At 46.0% G+C, this 24,585-nt stretch overlaps 1 protein-coding gene across 6 annotated transcripts in view; it reads left to right on the plus strand.

Moving 5' to 3' along the window:
• Nucleotides 1–2,216: 2,216 nt before the first annotated feature.
• The window catches only part of plekhg5b (pleckstrin homology domain containing, family G (with RhoGef domain) member 5b), a 65,578-nt gene continuing 43,209 nt past the window's right edge, over nt 2,217–24,585 (plus strand). For 2 of the 6 annotated variants that reach the window (XM_034589651.1, XM_034589653.1), the window contains exons 1-2: nt 2,217–3,072; nt 19,458–19,534. In XM_034589651.1, coding sequence (XP_034445542.1) covers nt 2,991–3,072; nt 19,458–19,534 — 159 coding nt within the window. In that variant the 5' untranslated portion in view covers nt 2,217–2,990. Of the gene's footprint in view, nt 3,073–11,355; nt 11,509–19,457; nt 19,535–24,585 lie in introns of those variants that run through there. The other 4 variants (XM_034589648.1, XM_034589649.1, XM_034589650.1 and 1 more) reach the window with 3 other exon arrangements.

The following is a 24,585-nucleotide window of genomic DNA, read 5'->3' on the forward strand; positions in this document are numbered from 1 at the left end:
GATCAAACTTGGACTAAATACAGACATTTTTATAATTTTTTTGACAAATCATTAACTAGTAACTTAAGAAGATAACCGGAAGATTACTGGAACATGGAAATGGTTGATAAATGCACCTTTTAACAGGACGTGGGCTACATTTCAAATATTGTTCAGCTGCTGCTCCGACCAGAATCATGCTGATGCTCCTGATTTTTCTCATGTAATCTGTGACACTCATGAAAAACACTGCATCAGTGAAACATCATCTGCTCACATCCCCACGTTCAGTTCCAAAACTCCTTGGGGAAAGATAAACTCTCTTTTTCTCAAAGTTCGTGGATTATTTTCATGATATGTTTTGCTTTTTGGAGAAACGTGACTCAAAGATCAGATTTCAGTTTCACCCTCGATTCAGTAAATGTGGGATTGTATGATTTAACACCAGTTAATTCAGATTCAAAATGCAGCTTGAAAACACTGAGTTCAAACTGATAAACATATGAAGAGCAGAAAGAGCGACGTGTTTTTGGAGCCTCTGGGGCCCCTGGAGCAGTCACCTGCCTTGTTGTGTCTTTTATTCCTAACTTCATTTGTCGTCTTCTTCCCTCTGACGTCTTCTGATTGACAGGACGAACGTCTGAATGTACATGAGAAGACACGGCCCCCCCGGGCTCAGGCAGGTAAAAGGCCCCCGCACCTTGTAAATACGACCACCACACTGACAGAGACAAGACAAGGATGCTGTTGGGAGTTTGTTTTCATGCCTTTGTGGTCGTGTTGGGTTTTAATGGTCATTTAGTGTCGTTTAATGGTTATTTGGTCTCTTTATGGTCATTTTGTCTCATTCTGTGTGTCTTCATGGTCAGTTTTCATATTTTTGAAGTTGTTAGATGTCCTTCTTTTGTCCTTATCGTTGTCTTGCCTCATTTTGTGCAGCTTTTTGTGTCTCTAAGGTCGTTTGGTGTCTATCAATGGTCATTCTGTCTCGTTTTATTTGTCTTTGGGGTCATTATTCATATTGTTGTAGTTGTTAAATGTTTCTCTCTGGTTGTTATTCATCTCTTCACGGTCATTTTTTCAACATCTTCATGGTTGTTTTGTGTTTAAACTGTCCTTTTCTTTTCATTTTGTGTGTCTTTGTGGTCATTTTTCATATTTTTGTTGTGGGTACATGAATCTTTATGGTTGTTTGGTGTCTCTTGATGGTCTCTTTGTGTCTTTGGTCATTTTGTGTCTGTGTTAATTTGGTGTCTCTTTGTTGTGTCTTTGCCTTTTTCATTCTGTGACTGTGTCTATGTGCTTTGTGTGTTGTTCTGCATCTCTTTATGGTGGTTTTGTGTTTCTTAACTGTTGCTTCTTGTCTCTTTGTGGTCATATTGCGACTTTGTCGACATTTTTTAAAACCTGTTTATGGGAGTTGTGTGTCTCCTCGTTGTTTTGCATCTCTTTGTGGGGCATTCATGTTCATTCTCATGTGTTTATGGGAGCTGTATGTCTCTTTGTGGTGGTTTTTTGTCTCTTTATTATCATAATGTATCTATTTAAGCTCATGTTGTCTCATTGTGTTGATTTTTCATCTGTTTATGGGAGTTTTGTGAAAGCAATTTGTCTCATTGTGGTCATATTGTGTCTTTGTGGTTGTGTTTTGTCTCTGCATTGTCATTGTGTATCTACTTGAGATCATGCTGTCTCTTTGTGTTAATTTGTATCTCTTCATGGGGCTTTGTGTCTCTGTTGTCATGTTGTGTCTTTACGTTCATGTTCATCTGTTTATGGGAAAGTTATTTGTCTCTGTGTTGTTTTTTTTTGGTCTCTACATTGTCATTGTGTATCCATTCATGCTCATGTTGTCTTTTTGTGATCATTTTTCATCTGTTTATGGGAGTCTTGTGTCTGCTTGTGGTTGTATTTTGTCTCTTTGTGGTTGTTTTTTGTCTCTTTATTGTCATATTGTGTGTATTTAACCTCATGCTGTCTTTTTGTGTTAATTTGTCATCTGTTTCTGGGAGTTGTGTGTCTCTCTGTTGTTGTTTTTCATCTCTTTGTTGCAGCTTTGTGTCTCTTTTTTTTCCTCACTGACTTTGAAACTATTATCAGTCCCTTCATACTGAGGCTCTGGCCCCGGGGCCCCCACGCTGACCCCTCGGGGTCCCGGGTTGTGGTGGGGGTGGGGGGGCCTGTGCCTCATCGGGGGCCCTCTCGTTGTTAATCCGTCCAATGCCTGAACGCGCTTTGGACACAGGATCCGTGCGCGCCTCTGCTGTGCGCGCCGGTGCCTCCGTGGCGCCTCCAGCGGCCGCGGCGCGTCACTGTGCAGAGCCGCCGCAGCCTTTGTGGGTCCCGGTCGTGTGAATGAATGGAGCCGATGGTGGAGCTGAGGAGGCGGCGAGACGAAGCGGGCGAGCGGACAATATGTTTCCAACTCCGGCTGCGGATGGAGCGGAGCCGCTGATCCACGGGAATCGACCCGCGCACGGAGGCGCAGCCGCGAAGGCCCCAGAGGAGACGCAGAAGGTGAAGAGGAAGGTTTCCCCCCGCGCGTAATCTGTGGATTCCTGCACCGACACGGCTCCTCTAATCAACATTGTTCCACCGGGACGTCGACGTCTCTTTTCTTCTCGTGCGTGCGGCCAGCAACAGGTTCTGTACCGCGTCCTGCTCCCAGCCGCTCGGTGCCGGGGAACCGCTCGTCGTGTGAACCCGACGGATCCGTTTTGGTGTTTTTTGTGTGTTTTGGTTTTTCCTGGCCACTCTTTTTCTCCCGTGCGTCCACCGAGCAGCAGCAGCAGCTTTGTGCTCACAGCCGAGCAGAGTGTGCAGGAGCCCGGGCGCACTGCGAGCCAGAGGAGGGCCACAGGACCGGGGCGAGGACACGATGCGTAAAAGTGAAATCAGTTAATTAAACGTTGCTGGGTGATTAATAGAAACAGACACACGCAGACAGACACACACACGCTGGAGGAGCTGCTGCAGGGGATTGTGTTCCAGGACGGACTGTGTGCGCTTCGATGGTGCCAAACAAGTGGACCATGAATTCAGTTCTGCACAAGTCGCCACCGAGGAGCTGGCTCGGGCTCAGATTACGACTCAGTGAGTAAAAATTCATGAAGTTACTTTTTCCTTATCAATGCCACTATGATCATCATCATCTTCTTCTGTGAAGCTGATGTGGGATCAGTCACCTGCAGGAGAAACATCCTGGTTCCTCCTGCAGGAACTGAGCTGCCCTCACATCTTTTGTTTCAAGCTTTTCCTCCACTCTTCAAAGTTCATGTCTGGATTTGGCAAGTGACCTGAGCAATTATCCCAGCTGGAGGCACAGAGGTATTTCCAGTCAGTACAGTCTGATCTGAAGTCCTCCCCCCCCCTGATGGAGGCTCAGCTCTGCAGCTGAACACTCAGATGATACACATCACCTCCTGTAAATCTCTACCCCCCCCCCCCCCCCCCCCCAGACCTGCCATCTGTCCTCCCCTCTCATCCCCAGCTCATAATTCAGATCAAAGTTAAAGTTGTAATATCTGTAGTCTTGTTTATGGCTGGAAGTGACTCATTGTATTCACTAATTGATTAATGTGCAGTTAGTACAAGTGTGAAAAAGGTTTATTCTACTTTCCCAGGGCCCGACACCACAAATTTAAAGTTAGTTCTGTCCAAACAAACCAAAGATAATTTGGGTTTAAAGAGCCTTTAATGTGTATAATGGTACTTGTACCATTTCAAACGATATCTAACCACATGATATTAATCCTACAAGTTTCTCATAAGCTGCTGAAGCTTCAAACTGAGCGAGCCACACAGGTAAATCCACAGATCTGAGTGAATCCAGTCTGCTAGAGGTGAAGGGAGGTTGAAAAACGCTCTCTCTACTTCCCTAGCCCCCAACATGAAGTTAGTTTTGTCCAAAAACCCAAAGATAATGAAAGAAAAACAGGTAAATGTTCATATTGGAGAAACTGATTGATTGATTTCATGCTTTAAAATGATCAATAGTCTTATTTTCGTCAAACTACAACTTTCCACAGGAGCAAACTAAAGTTGTAATCTCTCTCTCGGGCTTCACACGTGCGACGTGCAGACGGTTCACAGGTTCCTGCAGTAAGCAAAGAGAAAATGGAGTTAAAGTTTAGCAGCCTTAATTGGTTAATTGGTTGAGTCTGGAACCCCTCTGTGTTCCAGGCCACCGGAGTCTTAAGCCCGTCTTAAATAACGGGTCTAATCCGGGACCAGATGTCTCGTCTGGTCTCCGTCCACTTCTGAAAAACAAAAAAACAGAGAGACGGAATCTCGGCTCTGTGATTCAGTGTTAACGGTGTCAGAGTCGAAGCTGCTCGGATACACGACGAACACACGATGCTGCGGCTTGAATTAATGTCGTCACAAGCGCGTTTTGATTCATCGTTTCACGCACTGACGTCTTCTCGTGTTCAAATATCCTGCGAGTTCGGCTGCAGGTAAATGGAAGATAAGTGACAAAATAGTGGCCTGTAATCACACTAGTGATCCAACAATTCACAATATATCTTACTGATTATTTTCTTGACAATCGATTGATGAAGGTCATGTGACGCAGCTGAAAGCTCCGGAGCAGCTTCTAAAAGGACCTTGAGTTGAGATTATTTGAGTTTTGCGGGTTTCATGTTAAAAAAGCTGCAGAGCTCTGAGGGAATATTTGACGTGTGGAGTGTTACACACTTGAGTGTAACTATAGAATTGTGTGTGTGTGTGTGTGTGTGTGTGTGTGTGTGTGTGTGTGTGTGTGTGTGTGTGTGTGTGTGTGTGTGTGTGTGTGTGTGTGTGTGTGTGTGTGTGTGTGTGTGTGTGTGTGTGTGTGTGTGTGTGCTGAGGTCTGGCTTGTGGCTTGTTACAGTTCAAACTTCCGTATTCATACTGTCTTTCCATTGTTTCACTTTTTTCCCCGACAGTAATTTCCTTTCTCTCTTCCCCTCTTTGCATTTCTGCCGTTTCCTGGTGGCGCCGGGTCACAGCTTTTTCTCCACTTTTTGTTTTTCTCTCTTGTCTCCAACCGCTTATTCGAGAATAATTACTCTGGCCTCACGTGGCTAGTATGTTCGCACGACAGCCTCTATTTGTTTTATGGAGGTTTGACTGTGCCAGACTCATTAATAACTTTTTAACGGCTCTGAAGTGGGAACTGTAATCGTCATTTCTTCACTGGTCAAACTGTCTTTCCTCTGATTTCATGTGATATGTGTCACAGACGATAACAGAAGACAAAGCAGCGACTCTTTGATCCTCTTTTTTTGTCTTTGATGAGCGGTTTCCAGACATGAACAACATCCTCATCAGTGTCTTCTATGTTTACGGCTCCGCTCTTTCGTCCTGACATATTTGTATTCTGGCAGGAGAAAGTCAGGAGGCTATTTGTGTTCTCACCTGCAGCCCCCCCCCGGAGAATGTCAGGAGATTCTCCAGAGTTCAGTGCATGTCTGAAAGCAGCGATAGAGACTTTATTTCCTTCCTTTATATCTCATCGTTTCTGTTTCTGTGGGTTCCATGTCCCGTCCTTCTATAGAGTTTCATATTAATCCATTCAGCTGACAAACAAACAAACAAACAGTTAAAACACAATCTCTGTGGCGTAGGTAAAAAAACCCCACAAGGGTCTCATCATGTTGTAAATGAAACAATGGGGAGCTGCTTCTCTTTAAACTGTGCAGCAGCTAATTAAAGGTGTAATTTAAGGACACACACACACACACACACAGACACACACACACACACACAGACACACACAGGGATCTTCTTAAACTCCAGTGTTTATCTCCACTCGAGTCCTTCCACACTTATAACCCCCGCCCCAGCTAAATGACTGTTTAGGCGTATCGCAGCGACAATAACTGTACTTTTATGGAATAAGTGTTTTTGATTCCCCCGTCGACTCTGTCATTGGCTCCTCGGCAGCAGCCCCCACTGCAATTTACACCAGATTGTTTCAATTATGGGATTATTCACATCAACAAGTGGAAGAGTTGGTTGTTGGTCCCTGTGAACGGCTGGTGCAAGGATGGACTGTTGAATCGTGTCCCGCTCACACTCGTAGAAAACCTCTGTTGATAGAATGATAAACACTTCTGTGCATGGGAGGTTATTCCAGATATATATCTCAACAGTTTGACGGATTGCTATGAGGAGAAACATTAATTACCATTAATTAGTCATATCTCTGGGAAATCATTTCACTCTCAAGCTGCTTTCAGACAAACGCACTGAACTCCGAAGGGGCTGAGAACGCAAATATTTGAGTCGGTTGCTTTGGACATTCTCTGGAGTTTCTCCAACCCCGAGTGAAAACTCTGGATAATGTCCAAATGAGCCCATGTGAGAATGTAGCAGGAGATTATCCTCAGGATTTACTGCAAGCGAGTGTTGAAGACGTTCTAACACTGACGCAAAACTGGAAGAACCCAAAGGATGCGAGTGTCACGTAGAAGACACTCGGGGAAACCTGGGAAAACGAGGAAATTCAAAAGAGAGATTCTTCTGTCGTTATGAACGCGTCCGACCTGGACAATGTCCCGCCACGTTTCTTCAGGTGTGCAAACGCCGGAGAAGTTCTGGACCCGAGTGTGAGGGCCGTTCTCCAGAGTTCATGTCTGACAAACACAAATCAGGAATCAGACGCAGGTGACATTCTTTCCAAACCGCCCTTTCAGTGCAGCCCTGGAATTTTCAAACTAAAAGTGTTTCCAAAAGTCAAGTAGTAAAACGTCTGCATGCAGATGAAAGATCAGACGCAGGCTGTTCTTATGTTCTCTTCATCTGAGATGGAGGATTTTAGAAAGTGGCTCTCGAACACAAATTGATCTATTTCATCTGCACTCGTCATTTTTTTACTGACTTCCCACAGAGAACGTGTAAATCCAGTCTCAGTTTGGTGGTGAAGAGTTAACCTCGGCCTGTTTGATGGGCCACCTTGCTAAATATAACCCCGAGCCTCCTCCACATGGGCACGCACACAGGCCTTCGACTGCACTCCCTCCGTCAACACTCAGGCTCACACACTTTTCTCCCCCGGCAGCTTGCGCACACAAACACACACACACACACACACACACACACACTCCGACAGGCTCATTTACAGTCTTGTCGCACCGCAGCCGCTCACATGCTCATTTCTCAACACACCATTAATACTTCAGTGAGAGCGTTCGGCACACGGGGAGGTTTTTTTTCGCCCGGCGGTTTCTGCCTCACGCTAAAAATGAACTGGAGGTAGTTGAGGTGACGTTGCTGTAGTGATGCTCGTAGTGTGGGAAATACATCTGCACTTTTTTAATGTCAAGTTTTATGTCTGTTTCCTGTGTAACCCATCTGCTGTATTACAAGGTGGACAGAAAGATGGACGTCATGGGGAAGAATGCTGAGTCACTTTACAGCAAGTCAGTTGAGAAGATTGGAAAATGCATCGATGTTATGACGTGTGACTCTTCAATATGGAGATGTTTGGAAAACAAGGATGTAGACACTCACACCCGCTTGCTAATTGGGTCTTTTCTGTCACAACTTAGCCTCCTCTGATTCGTCAGGCTCCTATCACATGACCCCCCCCCCCCCTTCCAGAAGAAAGCGTCCGACATTATCCTGCGATACCAGCGTGGAAGAAAATGTGGATAATCGATAACACGTGCTCGTTCTAGCTCTTTCTGCGACTAGCATACACCGGAATGTGCATGTCCAGTGTTCGTTAGCGGTCACGTGATAGAGTTTTTCAGGTGTGTTAGTGTGGACGGGGATAAAAACTGATTGTTTCGTTTTGGAAATGTAGTTGTATGGATGTAGCTTTAGCTTAGCATAAAGGCTGTAGACCTAGAGAAACCTGGCTTTGTGAAAAGGAAACGAAAATCCAGCTACCAGCACCTTTTTATTTCACTAATTTACACGTCACATTACGGAAAAATATTGGCATAAAAAGTGAAAGTGTGAATGCGACAACTCGTGGTTTTACAGGGAGGTTTCGTGCTGTGACGTATTTCTTTTGTTTCCAGACTCTCGTTAAACCAGGACTCTGCGGTTTTACGGTTCAGTCGACGTTTCTCTTACATCACATTTAACAGAGTGGCGCCGCCCTCCTCATCTCACTCTTGGCAAGAAAGTCAATGAGTGTTTCCCCAAAAAGTTCGAACTATTCATTTAACGAGAGCTTGTGTGGAGAGAGAGAGAGAGAGAGAGAGAGAGATGCTTTGAATCTGGAGTTTGAAATACGATCCGAGTACGAGAGTGTTTTGCACGATGCTACGTTTCCAGCCGTGTTTACATTTCACATGAAAGCTTTAATCTCTGTTTTCTTAATCCAAAGACTCCATGTTTGGTTGCATTGGTTGTTTCTTCTTATTTATAGTTATTTATCATGAAGTTAATGGTCAAGCTGTAAAAAAATAAAGCCTCTTGGTCATTTCTTGGTCATTAGGATTTAATGACGACATCTTAGGAATCATTTCCGTTTATCAGCTGTTTATATCGGTTTAGATATTCTCTTTATTCCAGGATTGGTTTTGTCATCCTTCAAAGGGCCGCTCCTTTTACTCTGCTCGTTCTAAGGAGAATAAAAACTCCTCTGTGGCTCTGGAGGAACTTTCCAGTGTTAAAATGTCGTCAGGGTTCCTTCAGCTCTGGTTCGGGGCTTTGAAGAGGAACCCTCCATTACTGGGGGGGGGGGGGGTGTAGGGTTTGAAAGATGAGAGTATTTAGGAGGCAGTGAGATCAAAGCTGATATCCAGTTGCATTGTGGGAAAGTTAGGGTCCAGTGTTTAGAAAGCCCCCCACATTTAGAAAGTGGTTCAGGCCTGTTTCTTCCATTTAAGAAACATTGCTAAAATAAAAAGTCTCTTATCCTTCTAAGATCTGGAGAAAATCATTCAAGCTTTAGTTTCTTCTCGTCTTGATTAGTGTAACTCGTTATTCACAACTTTGAATCGCTCTCCTGTGTCCGTCAACAGTTTTGAGAGGTTGTTTAAAAACTCACCTATTTGGTAAATATTATAACTTGGTCTAGTCCCTACGGTTCCATTGTTTTTGCTTTCCCTCTGTGTAGTTTTCATTCTTCTATTGTTTGTGTTTTACTCTGTTATTTCCTGTTTATATCTTTGTTTTGTCGAGCACCTTGTAACTTTTAAAGTTGCTTTCAAAATAAAAGGTACCTCCTTACTTTATGGAGCTTGGTCCATACTAGAGACTAAAATTCATAATATTGCCGCCTCTGCTGCTCTGGAAACCAGACCGATCACAGAGCTCATGTTTATTTGTTCTCGCAGACTGGCCTGCCCCCCCCCGTCCCCCCCCAATTCATTCGCATTCATTCAAATGTGAATGTCTGGCTAAACCTCAGCTACTTCCACTTGGACTGTTTATTGTTCCACGTCTGTCGCTCAGGAGAACGTCATGAGAGTCCAGTGCAGAATAGGTGGAGCGCTCCTTTAAGAGGAGAGAGCACAATAGGAACAGGAATAGTCTGTGTGTTAGTGGTGGAAAAAGTAGATTCACCTACATCCTGTTCGTCATTAGACTCTGGCTCCCTGACGAATGACTGCATCTGAACCCTGCCAGAGAAAGCAGCCTGTATCAACGCTCGGCTGCCAGAGTGTTCATGTCCATTCCCGAATTAACGTTAACAAGATTTCCTTCGTAGCCAAAGTATTTTCTGTGTGAGATCAGATCAAAATGCATTTGGATAAAAGCAGAGCCGTAATGGAGGAGGTACTTTTTATAGCCTCGCCACATCTGTCTGAAAAGCATTTATTATTTTTTTTATCGAAGGGTGATCTGATGGATGATGATGAAAGCCAGCCTGTCTAATACCTCCTCCGCTGCCCTCTTTGTTTTCGGCAGTAGGTGGAAATTGGCCCTTGTATCCGCAGCCCAGTTCTCATGCTGCACGACTGCTCTCTTCATTAAAAGGGAAGCCGCGTGCTCAAAGCTGCTTCGGATTATTACCATATGTCTGCAAAGCCCAGAGCTGAGCAGCAAACCGGCTCCCATCCTACCCTCTAATTTCTTATCCCAAAATTGGACATGTGGGTCGTTGTGTGTGTGACAACGTCCCTCCCTTCTCTCAGCCGGCGCAGCACATTCTCACAGTATTTCTTCTCCCATTTTAGATGCATAATAGCAGAGCATCGGCCTTTTAAGCAACACTGGGGAAAATATTATGCCTCGACTTGAGGTATCTGACTCCATGTTGTTTTAACCCCTCAGCTGTTTTTCAGAGATATTAGAGAAGTGGAAAGCATTGTCTCAAGTTGAGCGTCTCATGATGAAACTCCCTTTGCTCATTTGGGCGGTTTCTTCATCTCCAGTGTGTGAGCATTGTCCCTCCGCAGAAGAGTCGGTGCTTTCATAAAAAAGGAATAAATCTTTCAGGAGACATAAAAGGCGCGGGCACTAATTAATGCAGAAAAATGTCAGGCCTTTACAGTTTTGCGCAAAACATAAAGAAAGTTCACTCTGGATGTGGGAAGGAGGTTTACAAGAGATCTTTGTGTCACGCAGTCCAAAAGCCATTGGCCCAGATTGCCCGTCCCAGCATGCAACTCACCTCTGCATGAATACAACACTTGTGCGATGGAGTGGGCAGAAAGCCCCCCCATCGTTGGGAGATCCTACACAGGGCTTTAATATGAGCAGTTTGCCTCACTCCCAAGTTTTGTACAGTTTGGGGAAAACTTTTTGGAAGGATGAGGTCGAGACTCGGGGACAGGGACGGCGGCGGCGGCTTTTCGCTGCCGGGGATTTGGTTTGCGACACCTTGCAGCAGTTGGACGTCTGTAATTTAGGCAGGAACAGCTCAGTTAAATGGATTAGAAGAAGGCAGCATTTGGTGCTTGACAGCTCTCGGTGTGTGGCTTTTAGTGGATGATTAGTGGACTGAACATTGCACTGAATCAACAGGGAGAAGCAGCGAAGGAGGGGGGGGACATGTTGACATCAGTGTTTGCTTTGAAGACAGACCTGTGGTCAGTTATATCACCTGCTGTTGCCTATTTGAGATTCATCGGTTAAAACCTGGATGGCAGCGGTGACGCGTACTCCAGGTTTAGAGTCAGTAACCCGGTCCCCTGCAGATGAAGTGGATTTGTACTTGAGGGAAATCTGTCTGCTCCCCTGGACCGGCCTCGAAGCAGAGTCGGACTTGGCCGGGGCTCAGAGAGTTTAGTGGTTTAGCTGGATGAGGTAATTGCGCAGGTGGAGATTTGGAGTAAACATATTGGCAGTTGGCAAAGTTTTTAAAGTTGAGCTGGGCAGGGACGTCTTAATTTCACAAAGATGGCTGATGAGAGGGGGGCCGGGGCGGGTTAGGGCCGATCGGTTCAGCAGGCCAGGGCTGTGTCAAAACATCAATTCTACCGATGACGACTTAACGTGAGCCGGTTGAAGAAGCGACGATGTTCACGCACTGGAAGAAGCGTGGAGCGTACGAGCTGGAGGCGCTGCCGCCCTCTCTCGGCCAAGTGGGAGCAGAGCGCTACTCCTGGTCCTCGTCCCTGGACGTCAACCACGATCTGTGTGGTAAGCCGTGCTCTGAGGAGAAATCACCTGACTGTGTGTGTGCGTGTGTGTGTGTGTGTGTGCGTGTGCGCGCGTGTTCTGCCTTTAACAAACAAAAATAGAAAAATAACGATTAAAATCAATAAGGAAATAAAGAAAACTACCAGTGCCGTCACCAGTTGGTCAAGACGGAAATATCTGGACAAATATTTGGCTGACCGAAATTTGAATTTTAAAAAATATTGGATTTGTGACCACATATATGCAAAAAGAGGAGATTCTTATCAGCCGCCTTTGCAAATTGCAGCCAGAGACAAAAGGGACAGGCCAGGAACAGGAAGTACGTGGGACGAGTGTGTTACACGTCCTTTTCATGAAGAGATATTTGTTTTCTTATATATGCTGAAAACTGGTTTAGACTTGAACGAGAGATAAGTATAAAGTTAGCCCGGGAGCACAGGATACTTGTAAATGTATTTTCCATTTAACTGGTTCGACTGGATTGTTTACTAAGTCTTATCTTGATTAACAGGATACACAAACAAACCTGTGTCATCAGCATATTTTCATTTTTACCAGTTGGCTCCGTGTTGCTTATTGTTGTCGGAGCTTCCTCAAACCCGCCTTCACGTGTGATACCGTGCAACATGTTATCGCACAATACTTCACATTGTTATACCTAACTCTCCTGAAAGCAGATGATCTGGTTGAAATGTATTTCGAGCTCAGGATTTCAGCCTCATCATGGAAATGTTTTGTTTTTTTCCATTGCCCTGCTCTTCCGTGGAAAGCACTCAGTGACCTGGCATGAAGACAGCCTCACATGAGTGAGAAGAGAGGGGAACAGCGGATGAGACCGGCTCCGCAGATGAAATATTTACCGGCGAAGGAGTGCATAGCTGAACTGAAATGCTTCCCTGTCTCCGCTCAGTGCAGTTTTTTTTCTGACGTGGCACAGGGGCACTTGCTTTCCGCTGTGCCGCCCGATTTATGCCATTACTGGAGGGGAAGTGATAACACAGGGCCGGGGGAGGAATGTTCCTCATCCTCTCCTCTCTGCCAGCCTCGTGGAAATAATGTCCGCTCTCTGGTCAGCGTAAGGACAGTGCCTGCTGCGGCAGACCTGTTTGGCACAGGCCACAAAGAGGAATGGCACAGAGGGAACCGCGCTGCTTTGATCCTTGTACCTTTTCACCATCTTGGTGATTAAGCTTCAAGCGGCGACAGAAAGAAAACATTTCCCGACTCCCTGGTGCACTCGGCTCTTCAGCTCCGCCACTTCAACAACTGTCCCTTTCTTTGAATTAGAACAGTCATTGACCTCCCTCTGATTTGTCATATATGAGAAGGTTTTGGAGCTGATATACGAACACGTTCCTTTTAACACGTAGGAGGTGGAGCGGATCGTCCTCTAACAGTAAGGTTGGCGGTTTGATCCCTTGTGCTGCTCCTGCCCACATGTGGAAGTGTCCCCGTGCAAGACGCTGAACCCTAAGCTCCCCCCCCCCCCCCCGTGAGCGGTTCAGGGCCTTGAAAGGCAGCTCTGAGTCTGTTTTGACAGAAAAGGGCCATATTAGCGGTTCAAAGAGAAGGATTTAAGATGATCTATTGGCAGAAATGTAATAAAGCCCTGAGCGGACAAAACGAACACCGGCACTGGAGAGGGACTTGACCCTTGAACGTTACCGGTGACGGATTCAATATTAAAGAATTTAGAATAAATAAGAACGGTGCTCGATAGCGGCTGGAACTCTAAAGCCATTATTAGATGTGAACTACAGAGAAGGTCCACGCAGGGTCTGGACTTTCAAGTGAGCACATGTGCACCAGTGTTGGCCTGTATCACCAAAAGCTCTTGAATCTCATCGTGTTTCGAAGTTGACATCTTCGGCCAAGTCTTCTACGCGTTTGGCTCCTCCTCTTCTTCACCCTGAGATATTTGTATCCCTCCGGATATTGTCAGGAAGTTCGACAAAAACAAAGTTTGTTGTTTGAGTTCTAATTTGAGTTCCAGCACAACTTCAGGTCATAAGTCACCACATTCCTGCTTTACATTACATCCAATGTCCAAATGATCCAGTACACACTGGCATCCCCCGGGTCATTCTCAGTCATGAGTTCCAGTAACAGAACATACCTCAATGTTACTTGGAACCAGCAAAGCCCATAAAAAGAATGGCCCTGAGAACCCAGAAGGGCACTGCACCATTCTATATTAATAACTTGCACTTGACCAATTTCTGTTCTTTCTGACATAAATGCCCTAAAAATATTCCAGTTATGCAGTAATCCCCTCCTGACCCCTTAAAGATGGAGACCGGGGATTAGGTTTTCAGCGTTTATTGTGTCGTAGCACTGGACCGTAGGTGCGCCTGGAGGGACCGGAGAGGGCCCCACGTTGGCAACTGTCATTTTCATGAAGTTATTCCACAATCAGTCGGCAGAGTAAACCAGATATTATTCGTTTTTTCACATCGTGTGAATTGAAAACATTGGACGGCTCCTCAGTTTGCCTCTGGAACAGTTTCCACAGTTTTAAACATGGAGACCTTGGGCGTGCTCAGATGTGGCGGTGGAGTGGGAACGATGGACGAGGGGGGTGGGGGGGGGGTGGGGTTGTGATGCACATGTGTGTGATTTCACCGCTGTGGGGGTAAAACAACATTATAAGCATGAGGGCTGTGTCCTGGCTGCTGCCACTGAACCCTCCGCATTAGAAACAGCTGCAACCTGAGCGTGTTTTCCTTCGTCTGCTCACCGAGCCCACGACTTATTCACCTGCAGAGGAGAACTGTCGTAAACGTTTGGTTCTTTGTTCCTTGAACTCAGATCTTTAACATCGCTACGTTTTTTTAAAAGTAATGTTGAATACATATCATAAGTAGGTGTATATTTGTACATTAAACTGCTCTAACTTCTCTGCCTCTCTGCATGTGCTGATATAGCAATCTCTTCGCCAACTATCCCTGACCGAACGCCATCTGCCTGCCTGCCATCTGCCTCGGAGTCCTTTTATTATAACCATCTCCTGGCAAGGATGGAGCGTGGTACATTACATATGGAAGCGTGTGTGTGGGGGTGGGGGGGGTGCGGAGGATGAAGAGGCTCTCACAAACCATAAATCGAAAATGAAGAGAGGAGTCCGGGCCTCGGCAAATAACAAGAATAAGCTTCGAGCCCTCGTGCTCGGACCACAGAGCGAAGGATTCTTAACATTCCTCATAAAAAAAACTGTGTGTGAGGCTCAGGGCTAAACGTGCACACGGCTTAGCCTCTCCCTGTGTAACCTGGTGATCTCCACATCCTGAGGGAGGAGCTGGTGTGAGAGGAGATGAAGAGCAGGAACTCTTATGTCGTCGCAATTGGAAATATTCGTTAGCTTGTGTCCAAAACCACAGGTGTAACTGTGTGTTCGCAGAGCCCCACCCTTTTTAATGTCGCTGCACCTGTCACCATCTCCAGTTTTTCAATAACATAAATAAAATACTTGCCACTCCAGGTTTTCAGAGTGTTCATATCAGCGGGCTCTTGACTCGTAGATGAAAGCCAGCTTCTCACTTTCAGTCGGCAACCTAACGATTGCAACGAATAATTGTTCCCATTACTAATTAATCTGCAGATTATTTCCTTGATAAATCAACACATCAATAATTTTCCTGTTTTCAAATAAATGCATGCAAATCTTACTTTGAAACGCACCGTACATGTGTGTATCCAAAATGTAAAGGTAAAGTAATTTTAGACCAAACTGAGTTGATGAATTTCTTTTCCAATCCTCAAAATGATCAATATTTCAGCACCAGAACTTCTTTATATATAACTTTTTAACGAGCGCACACAAAGCTCCGACACTTTAGAACCGCGCTCTGAGCTGCTTCATGGTCACGAGACGAGGATGTGGAGGTTGACGAGTGGGAAAACTTGGCGTGTTCCAGTGTGCATCACTTCCAACCTGCCCCCCCCACTGCTGAGTCTAATGGGTCTTTGCCCCGGGCAGAGTCTCTCTGTGGTGAGCAAGCCAGCAAAGAGCCGCGTAGATGTGGATGCTCCACTGTCTCTTTAGTGTGCGAGCTCATTGTCTGCTGTCACGTGTGTTCGTGTATAGTTCGTGCTTGTGTTTGCTTTTTGGCTGAATCAGCAGTGCTGAGTTCAGGGATTCCAGTTCATCAGAGAGAGAGAGAGAGAGAGAGAGAGAGAGAGAGAGAGAGAGAGAGAGAGAGAGAGAGAGAGAGAGAGAGAGAGAGAGAGAGAGAGAGAGAGAGAGAGAGAGAGAGAGAGAGAGAGAAACCGGGAGAGTCAGCAAGATATGAGCAAGTCGGAGAGAAGATGGAGGTTCAGCAGAATGATGATTTATAATAAAATTCACATGGTGGTCAGGCTGAGATGTTGAGGGGAATAAGGAGAGGCTGGAGTTTAGGGCAGATGGGGACAGAGTGAGTTTGAGGTTGAGGCTCAGTCACTTTAAATTAATGAGACGTAACATGAGCCATAGAACCACATTCATTTGTGGTGGCTTCACTGTGTCATTAGCACCAAAAAAAAACTTTATTTGTTGTTAAGTAGAGCGAAATTATGGAGAAAAACACAAGTAAATTAAGACAAAAATAGGCAATTATGAAAATATTATATCAATGAGTAATCAACATTTACCAGGGTTTAAATGGAGTTCAGTCGTTTTCAAATCTTTAAATGTATCTGACCGTCAAAAACAAACTAACTGAACAAACTCAAACTACAGTCTCAACTTTGCGTCTTCCAAAAAAGTATTAGGAAATATTTTTAGTTTTACCGATATTGCTTAAACAATACATTTCTTAGTAAGATGCCAGTGGATAGATTCCATTAGAAATTTAAAGTTTTTAGTTCTGTACTTGAAATACTGAATTTCTTTTTCCCATTTGGGGGACAGCAGAAACAAATATATAGCTACAACATTAATAGGATATCACATTTTAAATTAATATGGCTAACTTATTAGCAGAGGTCACCAACTCCAGAGGTCACTGACTGACTGGTTAGCTGGTAAATGCTAAATCCTCCATGATGTTCACCACTTAGGTGCTAACTTTGCTCTGTTTGCAGAAGGTGAAGTTAGTAAATTTGTTTTTTTAGAGCTTATTACTTGATGCTGGTTCCAGTGGCGACACTGACCCACACCAATGAAGTTATGAAACCAAAACAAATGAGCTGAAAGACACTAAACTGCACTGTAGAGCTCAGAGGAACCTCATTGCCTCTTAGATGCAGTAAGTTAGTTATCACCTGACCTTAAAAGGTTTAGATTCACCAGGATCTGGGTGTGTTGTTGATTGTCTCTGCTCCCCCCCCCCGCCCCGTGATCAGAGCCGACATCAGACCGATGAGTAACGTTTTGTCCGCTGGAAAGCCGTGAAGTCTCGCTGTGGTAGAGAAAGGTTCTTTGGGGGGAAACGCTCCGTAGAAAGCTGGAGGCTCGTTCAGCGGCCTGCTGCTGGTGAACCCCGAGGGAGCCGTTAGCCGGAGGCTCGCTGGCTGAGGCCACATCCAGAGGTGAGCGCGCGTCTCGGCCGGCTCCCAGCACAGCTTTTTTTTTTCTTGTTTTTCCCGGAAGGTGATGTAAGTTTGGACAAAATACATTCCACCACAGTGGGATTGTAGAAAGGCATTCGAAAGGCATGTGGCATTCGGGTTTTGGCGGCGCTGATTGGTCGCTTCATTCGCTTTGGTCCAGACTGAAACGTCTCAACAACCCGGAGGGGGGATCAGCATGAATTTTCATCGAGACATCCGCTGTTGCCAAAGGATGAATCCTACTGACATCGGTGATTCACTGACAGTTCCTCTAAGAGTCAGTTTAAGGTTACTGGTTTTTTATTAGTCTGTTTTCAGTTCCAACAGCAGCTCCAAAGTTTTCACTTATTCTCCGAAAATATCCAAACATCCACTGGATAGGTTGGCACAACATTTTTTTTTTGTACGAACATTTACCGCTCCCAGATGAATCCTCTTGACTGTGGTGATCTTTTGACTTTTCCCTGAGCTCCATGACAAGGTTTCAATTTATTGTTTCAGTGAAATGTCGGCGCAATCATTGGATTTAGTACATTCAGTTCATTCCCACTGCAGAATGAACTCTTAACTTTAATCAAAATTTACGATATTTCCATCAGTCGAAAGCTGTACTTTGTGTTAAGTACCATTATGTAAGATGGTGGACATGGTAAACAATACTCGGTTACCCTCTGAATGTTAGCATGCTTATATTAGCATTAGAGGAGACGTATGATGTTCATATTTTTAATTTGGTTTACTACTTGAAAAGGTTTAAAAGCTCTAATGTCTGTCTGAAACACTTTTAGCTCCTTTTTAAGCCCAATTCACGCTCCTACGTCGAAGCTACGCCGTAGCCTGGTCCGCTTGGTAGCATCGCATTTTTCCGGCACTCGCCGTTGTTCTGAATCAAACAGAAACACTAGAGAATTTGTAAATAAGCGGACAGGAAACCCGGTGAACACTCAACACCAGCACAGAAACTCTACGTGCTCACCTACGACGAAGCTTTGACACAGAAGCATGAACCTCCCTTTAGTGTGACTGTCTCTTTAAGGCCCCTTGCTGATAAGGCTCTGATTGGCCCCCCCTGGCCCCCTCTGTTGTGATTGGATCAAACGCTTCGTCTTCACCCCCCCCCCGGCCTTTACCTGGCTTTGTCAGGGCGTGTGGCAGATTATCCACTAAAGGACGCACATCATACAACATGACATCAACTTTTTTTAACTTTGCACAGCTTTGACCAACACAGAAAAAAACTCACGAGAGGAAAGAAAAGCTGTAAAAGCATCGTATGTCTCCTTTAAGCTGTAAATCCGCTGTGGACAGGTCGGCTCTTCTCTACCAACCCCCCCCCCCCCCCTCTGACCTGCGTGTGTAGCTGTAGCCAAGCGGATGACTCAAGGTGACTTGTGTCTGTTCACCGGCTCCGGGCGGTCCTCGGCCATCTCGCTGGTTTTTTTCCGCTGTGACAGATTATTGTTTTGAAGTTGGCCTTTTAGAGTCGGGGCCACGGGAGTGACTTCATCCTCCAGCGGCGGCCGGCCTCCTGCTCCTGATGATTCACTAATGATATTTCATTAATGACTTGTCCAAATACGGAGAGGGGACATTACATTGAGCAGGTTATCTGAGCTTTCTGGAAGGGTTCACTACAAAGTCGAGTCGTGCCCGGAAACCGGAGACGTTTTGCAACAAGCACCTCTGCCATATGTCCACCCCCCCCACCCCCCCCCCCCCACCCCCCTCGGGCTCTTTCTGCTTCTCCTTCCCTGCTCTGACTTTCTCTCCGTCCTACACGTGTATTCTCTGTTTTTCCCATTAGACACACACATAAATATTGGTGCGCTCGGGCTTTATGTTATGATATCTTTATCGTGTGTGTACACGTAGGAGATGGAAATGTAAACACACCCTTTTATCAAACCCTCAGAGTAGCATTGGCCAGCCAGTCGAGTAGATTTCGGGCTTTTATTTGACAACAGTGATTTGTTATTGTGGAGTCGAGCGAGCTCGGCCGCGATGAGAGCACTTTCGTACAGACCCCAGATTGGGGGGCTTCCTCTCATTTGCCCAATTTTCTTCCTGTCTCCTCCTGACTCATTTCTCTCTGATCTCCTCCCAACAACACACCCCACCCTCTTCCCTCTGTTTACCTTTCCTACGAGAAATCTCTCTAAGCGAACTTCTCTTTTTCCCCCTTCATGACATGGCTGCTTTGGTCTCTATTACTGTGAGAGTGTTTCATGTGCTCGCAGTCCTCCCTCTGGTTCGCTCGTGCTTGTGTAAACACAGGCACCGGCTCCAGTCTTGGTGTCTACGTTATGTTTTTACAGCTTTACCAAGAAAGGTGTGTTAATGGGTGTGCAGCTGGCTGGGTGGCTGGTTCGGTGTCCGGTGATGAAGAGCGATGTCAAATTGACTTGTGTGTTGTGTTTCAGATGACAAGCCCGTCCAGGAGGAGGACTGGGTGGCGTGCCAGCACCCTGAGTGTCCCGAGCGCCGGAGGGCCACTAAGGTAAGAACCTGAAGGACGGTCTGTGCAGGGGACGGATTTGTCTTTGTGTCCTGTGTGTTTTTACATCATATATTTTCTTAATATCATGTAAAACATTTAAAAGCTCACTTAAAGGCAGAGGCAGATCTGGGACATTTCTAAATCAGGGGCCATTAAGGGGATTATAACATCCATGCACAGTTCCTGATAGAGTGAGGTGCACGTTCAAGTCTGTCCTTGTTTACTGTTCGCTCTGTAGCCACACATCACTTAATATATTTTGAAAATTCTGCAAAAAAGCATACAAAGTAGACTATTGACAGGACAAGGAGACTTCAGGGGCCAATCAGATTCTGACAAAGGTCTCCTGTTTTAGCAGTAAACTCCACACGTTGCTTGTAATCTGCAAGATGTGCGCTGATTCCTGTTCTCGTAGTTTTCAGGCAGGTTTATGTGCTCAAGTCCCCCGAGTAGCTGTAGGAATTCCGAGCGTTGTCCTGAACCGTGTGACGCTGCTCTAAGGACGATAAACGCTGCAGAAAGACGAGGTCGGAGGGGATGAGACATGAGAGAACACTTTGTGTCCCACTTCCTCTCGACGGTCAGCGCTGGTTTGTTCTAACCGAGATGACGAAGCCCCTCTGAAGTTACCAAAACAGCCATTTTCAACCACCGTGAGGTTTCCCCCAACTTTAACGAGCACTTACTTTAAACCAAACCATGAACTTTCCTGAACTCGAGCCGAGTTGTTTTTGTGCCTAATCTCCACCAAACTTTAACCGTCAGATGCTTTTATAACAGCACAACAGACTTGTTGTGTAACATTATGTCTCCAGCAGCTCTAACTCTACTCTCACCCACGAGGACTTCTTAAAAAAAAAACAAGGCTTTTTACCATCATTCAATCAGGAACTGAGAATCAAACGTCTTTTAATAGAAGACGCAGACGCCTGTTGACTGTGGCTACATTTCCACTTGGTGTCCACAATACTCTGGAGTTTTCAAGCACCTGAAACACTGGCCCGGTTTTCTAGTTTGAAAACAGCTGTGTTGCTTGATTGACGGGTATAAATGGAGGTTGTTTCGCTTCCTGTTTGGTTCAGACCGGTCACGACTCGACTACCAGCGGTGAAGGCAAATCGCTGCAAACACTCGCTGTTTGGTCCAAGAAAAGAAATCTCACGTCTCACTTTTCATCATTGTAGTATTTTCTGTAAGTAAGCAACAAACCATAGAGAAGACAATCTGCTTCCTGATATTATTATCACACACACATGCCCTTTATACCTAAACATGTGGTATGTGTTTTCAGGCGCGTTAGCAGGGACGGGGATTGTCTGTAAGTTTTAATAATAGTCTGGATGTCGTCTCTGTCCCTGAAACTCCTCTTAAGCTTCTGACCTGTGTTGCATTACAGCACAGGGACGGGGAAGCGGAGCGGCGAGGCCTGGGCTCGTAGGTGTTAAAAGGGTGTCCAGTGTCTGGACTCTGTGTCTGGCCACCAGACTGTGAGATGAGTTATTACTTTGAAGCCGCTGGTTTCTGCCCAGAAGGCCGAGGGGACCCGACAGAGTGTCTGGGCCGGAGGTTGTTTTGGTTCGTCGGCTCAGCTCGGCCACGGGAGCCGGGGCATTAGACAGATTTTTTCCCTTTGAACCGAGATGTTGTCCCCCCTGCTGTCTCCTCTGTGGAAACAATGGAAATGCAAGAAGGGGGCAGAGAAAAGATTGGTGAATTCAGACGGCACGCAAAGACAGAGGGAGATGGTTATATATAGATTTGTTCTCCATGGCAACTGAGAATAATAAAGTGAGGGAAGAGGAGCGAGCCAAAGAGCTTAACCTGAAACTCTCCCTGCTGCCTCTCTCTCCCTGCTCCTCACTTTATTGACTCTCCCATTCCCTCTTTCCCTGAAACACTCGGGAGTGTTCGGCCCCTCCGGCATCGCACAGTCCCTCCTCTAGAAGATTTGTTTGTTGAACTGTTAACGAGAAAAAAAAGGCGAGTTTATGTGCCGTGTTTAAAAGTGTTTATTTGTGTTTATATGACGTGCTGTGGTAGGGGCGAGGGGGGGGGACAAAGCAGGTCCACCTGTCTCCTCGGTCGGGGGTCAGGGTTTGATGTTGTTATGGAAGGGGATTAGGGAAAGACTTGTTTCCCAGTGGACGGACAAAGGACCAGAGGACCACTCACCTTCTTAGCGGTAAAGGATTGAATCAAACCATGATTACATTTGGACCCTTTCAGCGAATAAACTCGATGAATAAACAACATTTGCGTGACTAAACATAATTATCCCAGTGTAATCGCAGCTCTTTTAATCTCCGATCTCAATCACCGGCGGGTCCCCAACTTTTTCCATGAGCCTTTTTTGTGGCTGAACCTGAAAACATGCAACAGGAAAAACTTCAGTGACGATGTGCTTTTTTCTATCTGCAACAACAACTGGAGGTACGAATCCTGTGTGAGCTGTCGAAAGCTCCGACGCTGTGATTTATCTGTGAGTTTTGGACCCGCAGTTGGTTTTTTAGAGCTTTTTCCTGAAAAACGATCGCCTGCTGCGACGCCGCCGCCGACGGCCAGAGCGCCGTGAGTCAATCAAAACATTTCAAGTTTCGGCCGTAAAAAAAAGAAACCGGTGACCTGAATGACGTCGTAACGAGCGAAGCAACAGGTACTTGTCTGTTCCACTGTTGTCGCAGCAGCTTTAAACATTTTACGGCGAGTCAACGAAAGGAAGGACGTATTTTCAAGGTCAAACTTTAGACACCGTGTCTCAATCGGTGTTTTATATCTGTAATTAGTTCAGTTCACTTTGAGACACATTCACTCCACATGATTTAGTGTTATAAGAGTGACTGAACACTTTTTAGACTGAAGTCTTTTGGATGCATTCTTACGTTTCGTGAAGCAGAATCTGTACAATGAAAACCTTTGTCATCGTCAATGACTCCTTTTGTGTTCTGGTAAAACAGCAGGACATCCTGAAATGTCACAATTCTCAATATTTCTGGTAATTTTAGCACTTTATGGAGCAAGGTTTGAAAAGTGAGATGGTGAGTCATGTTAGTGTTGGCCCTTCCCCGGCTATAAAGCGTAATCTGATTTACTGAGTAGTGCAATCATTTCTGACGGCGTGTTTCTTGTTGGCTGTTGCTCAGTAGTTCTGAAGATGACGCCTGTGACGAGCTTTAAACAGCAGGGGGCAACGTCAGTGACGTCCCTGACCCACAGGCCTCACTCTCTCACTCTCTCACTCTCCTTTTTGTTTGACAAGTGCGACGCACTTTTCCAGGAAGGAAAGGAACATAAATATATCCCCTGACTTTCGCCCCCTTCGCCCACTTAGACGCATCAAAGAAGGAATTTTTACTCAGAAAAAGCATTAAATTTTTATATTTCGTTTTAGGAGTTTTTCCTCTGAATAGTCTCTTTGATATCCCGGCGGCTTTGGCAACGGGAGACAGAACAGACACGAGCACAGGCAGACGCAGAGAGAGAGAGAGAGAGAGAATCGAAGGCCTGGTCCTGCTCCTCATCTAAACCCTTTTATTCCCACTCAGGCCGGCGCAGCCATCGGCCTCCTCCCTCCATAGATCAGCTCCCGACGGCGGCTGCGTCTCTTCCATTCGCAGCACGACTGCAACAGAGTTACTGGAACCGCACCAGGTGTCGCCCTCTGTGCTTCAGCGCTGTCACCGCGTTGCACAACAACACTCAATGGCTTCCAGGAGGCTTTTAGACATGTGCGTCCAACTGGGCTCTCTGGTGAACTGTGGATACTTTGCTGTGGGTTTTCTGAAGTCGGGGGGGATTTGAACATAAGCCTGTAGGTGTCCAACTGGAAAACGATGTTCAATCCAAGGGTTAGTTCTTGGCTGAGTTGGTCGGGATAGATGTCAGATTACGCTGGTTAGCACTCGGCGGCTAGTCTGAGCTTGCCCCCCCCCCCCCCCCCCCCCCCCCCGGTTCCTCGACTCCCACGTAGAACGTCCTATTCTTCCCCGATCGCTTCCCCCCCCCACGCAGCCTCTTCCCTTCTGTCCCCGTCTCCTTCATCTCCCTCCCTCCCTGCGTCTCTCGGCTCCGACAAGACAGGACCAGACAAGACGTTTGGTAAAGGTGTGGGTCGCCGTGGCAACAGGCCTCTCCCAGCCCCAAACAGCTGGAGGCGCAGGGATAATGTGGAGAGAGAGAGAGAGAGTCGGGGTTTGACAGAAACGGAAAGGATGAGACTCGGCGGGCTGGCTCCGACTCTCGGGATGCCTCTTGTACTGAGTGCGTTTCCAATCCAAATGCTTTCATGCACATTTTGAATTCGTGCATTACGAATCCGGAGCGTGAGTGCGTCAACTCTAAACTTGCCGTAAAGATGGCAAATGGAGGAAAAAACGCCAGGCTGAGCCCGGAGATACTGGTGTGTAATGGAAACTGACTCTGCTCATAAATCCTGATGCACGTGGAGAGTGTGACTTATTGTCATCACAGAGATCCGGGTCTGTGTGTCATGCACACATTGATCTTTCTCCCATTGTGTTTTCCTTTGGCGTTCAATCTCTTTTGTCCCCATTCAGTCACATATCATGACTAATCCTTTGCTGATGTTTAAGAGGAATTAATACCAGATCAGTCTGTTAGTCAGACGCGCACTGACGCAGTCCGTCGATCAAACTCCCACAGAATCACGTCATTACTAGTGTTTGAATCATTCGACCTTTAGCTCCAGTCGATTTCTGTATCGATCGCACTGAGCTGACGAGGAGCTGCTAAGTAAACACTTGTATTTGGCTGGACGCCTGTTTCCTGTCGGGGAGAAGGTAGAGGTGACGTCTCCCGGCAGAGCTGGAGTGAGTCCCGGGTGTCGTGCCGTTACACTAACTCACTGATGGTAGTTCATCCTTCAGCCTGCAGGCGTTGATTTCTCCTGCGAGGTGGCAGCACTTTGTTGTTACGGACTGTGGAAGTGTTTAAACCAGCCTCTCCTCCTCGATTGTATTTGTATAACAATGTACAACAACGTCGCAAAGACATTTGAGACCGTACCTCACTCTGGAAGATGCCAAAAAGTTGAG

This window comes from Hippoglossus hippoglossus, chromosome 7 (assembly GCF_009819705.1).
Source record: "Hippoglossus hippoglossus isolate fHipHip1 chromosome 7, fHipHip1.pri, whole genome shotgun sequence".
Lineage (NCBI taxonomy): Eukaryota > Metazoa > Chordata > Actinopteri > Pleuronectiformes > Pleuronectidae > Hippoglossus > Hippoglossus hippoglossus.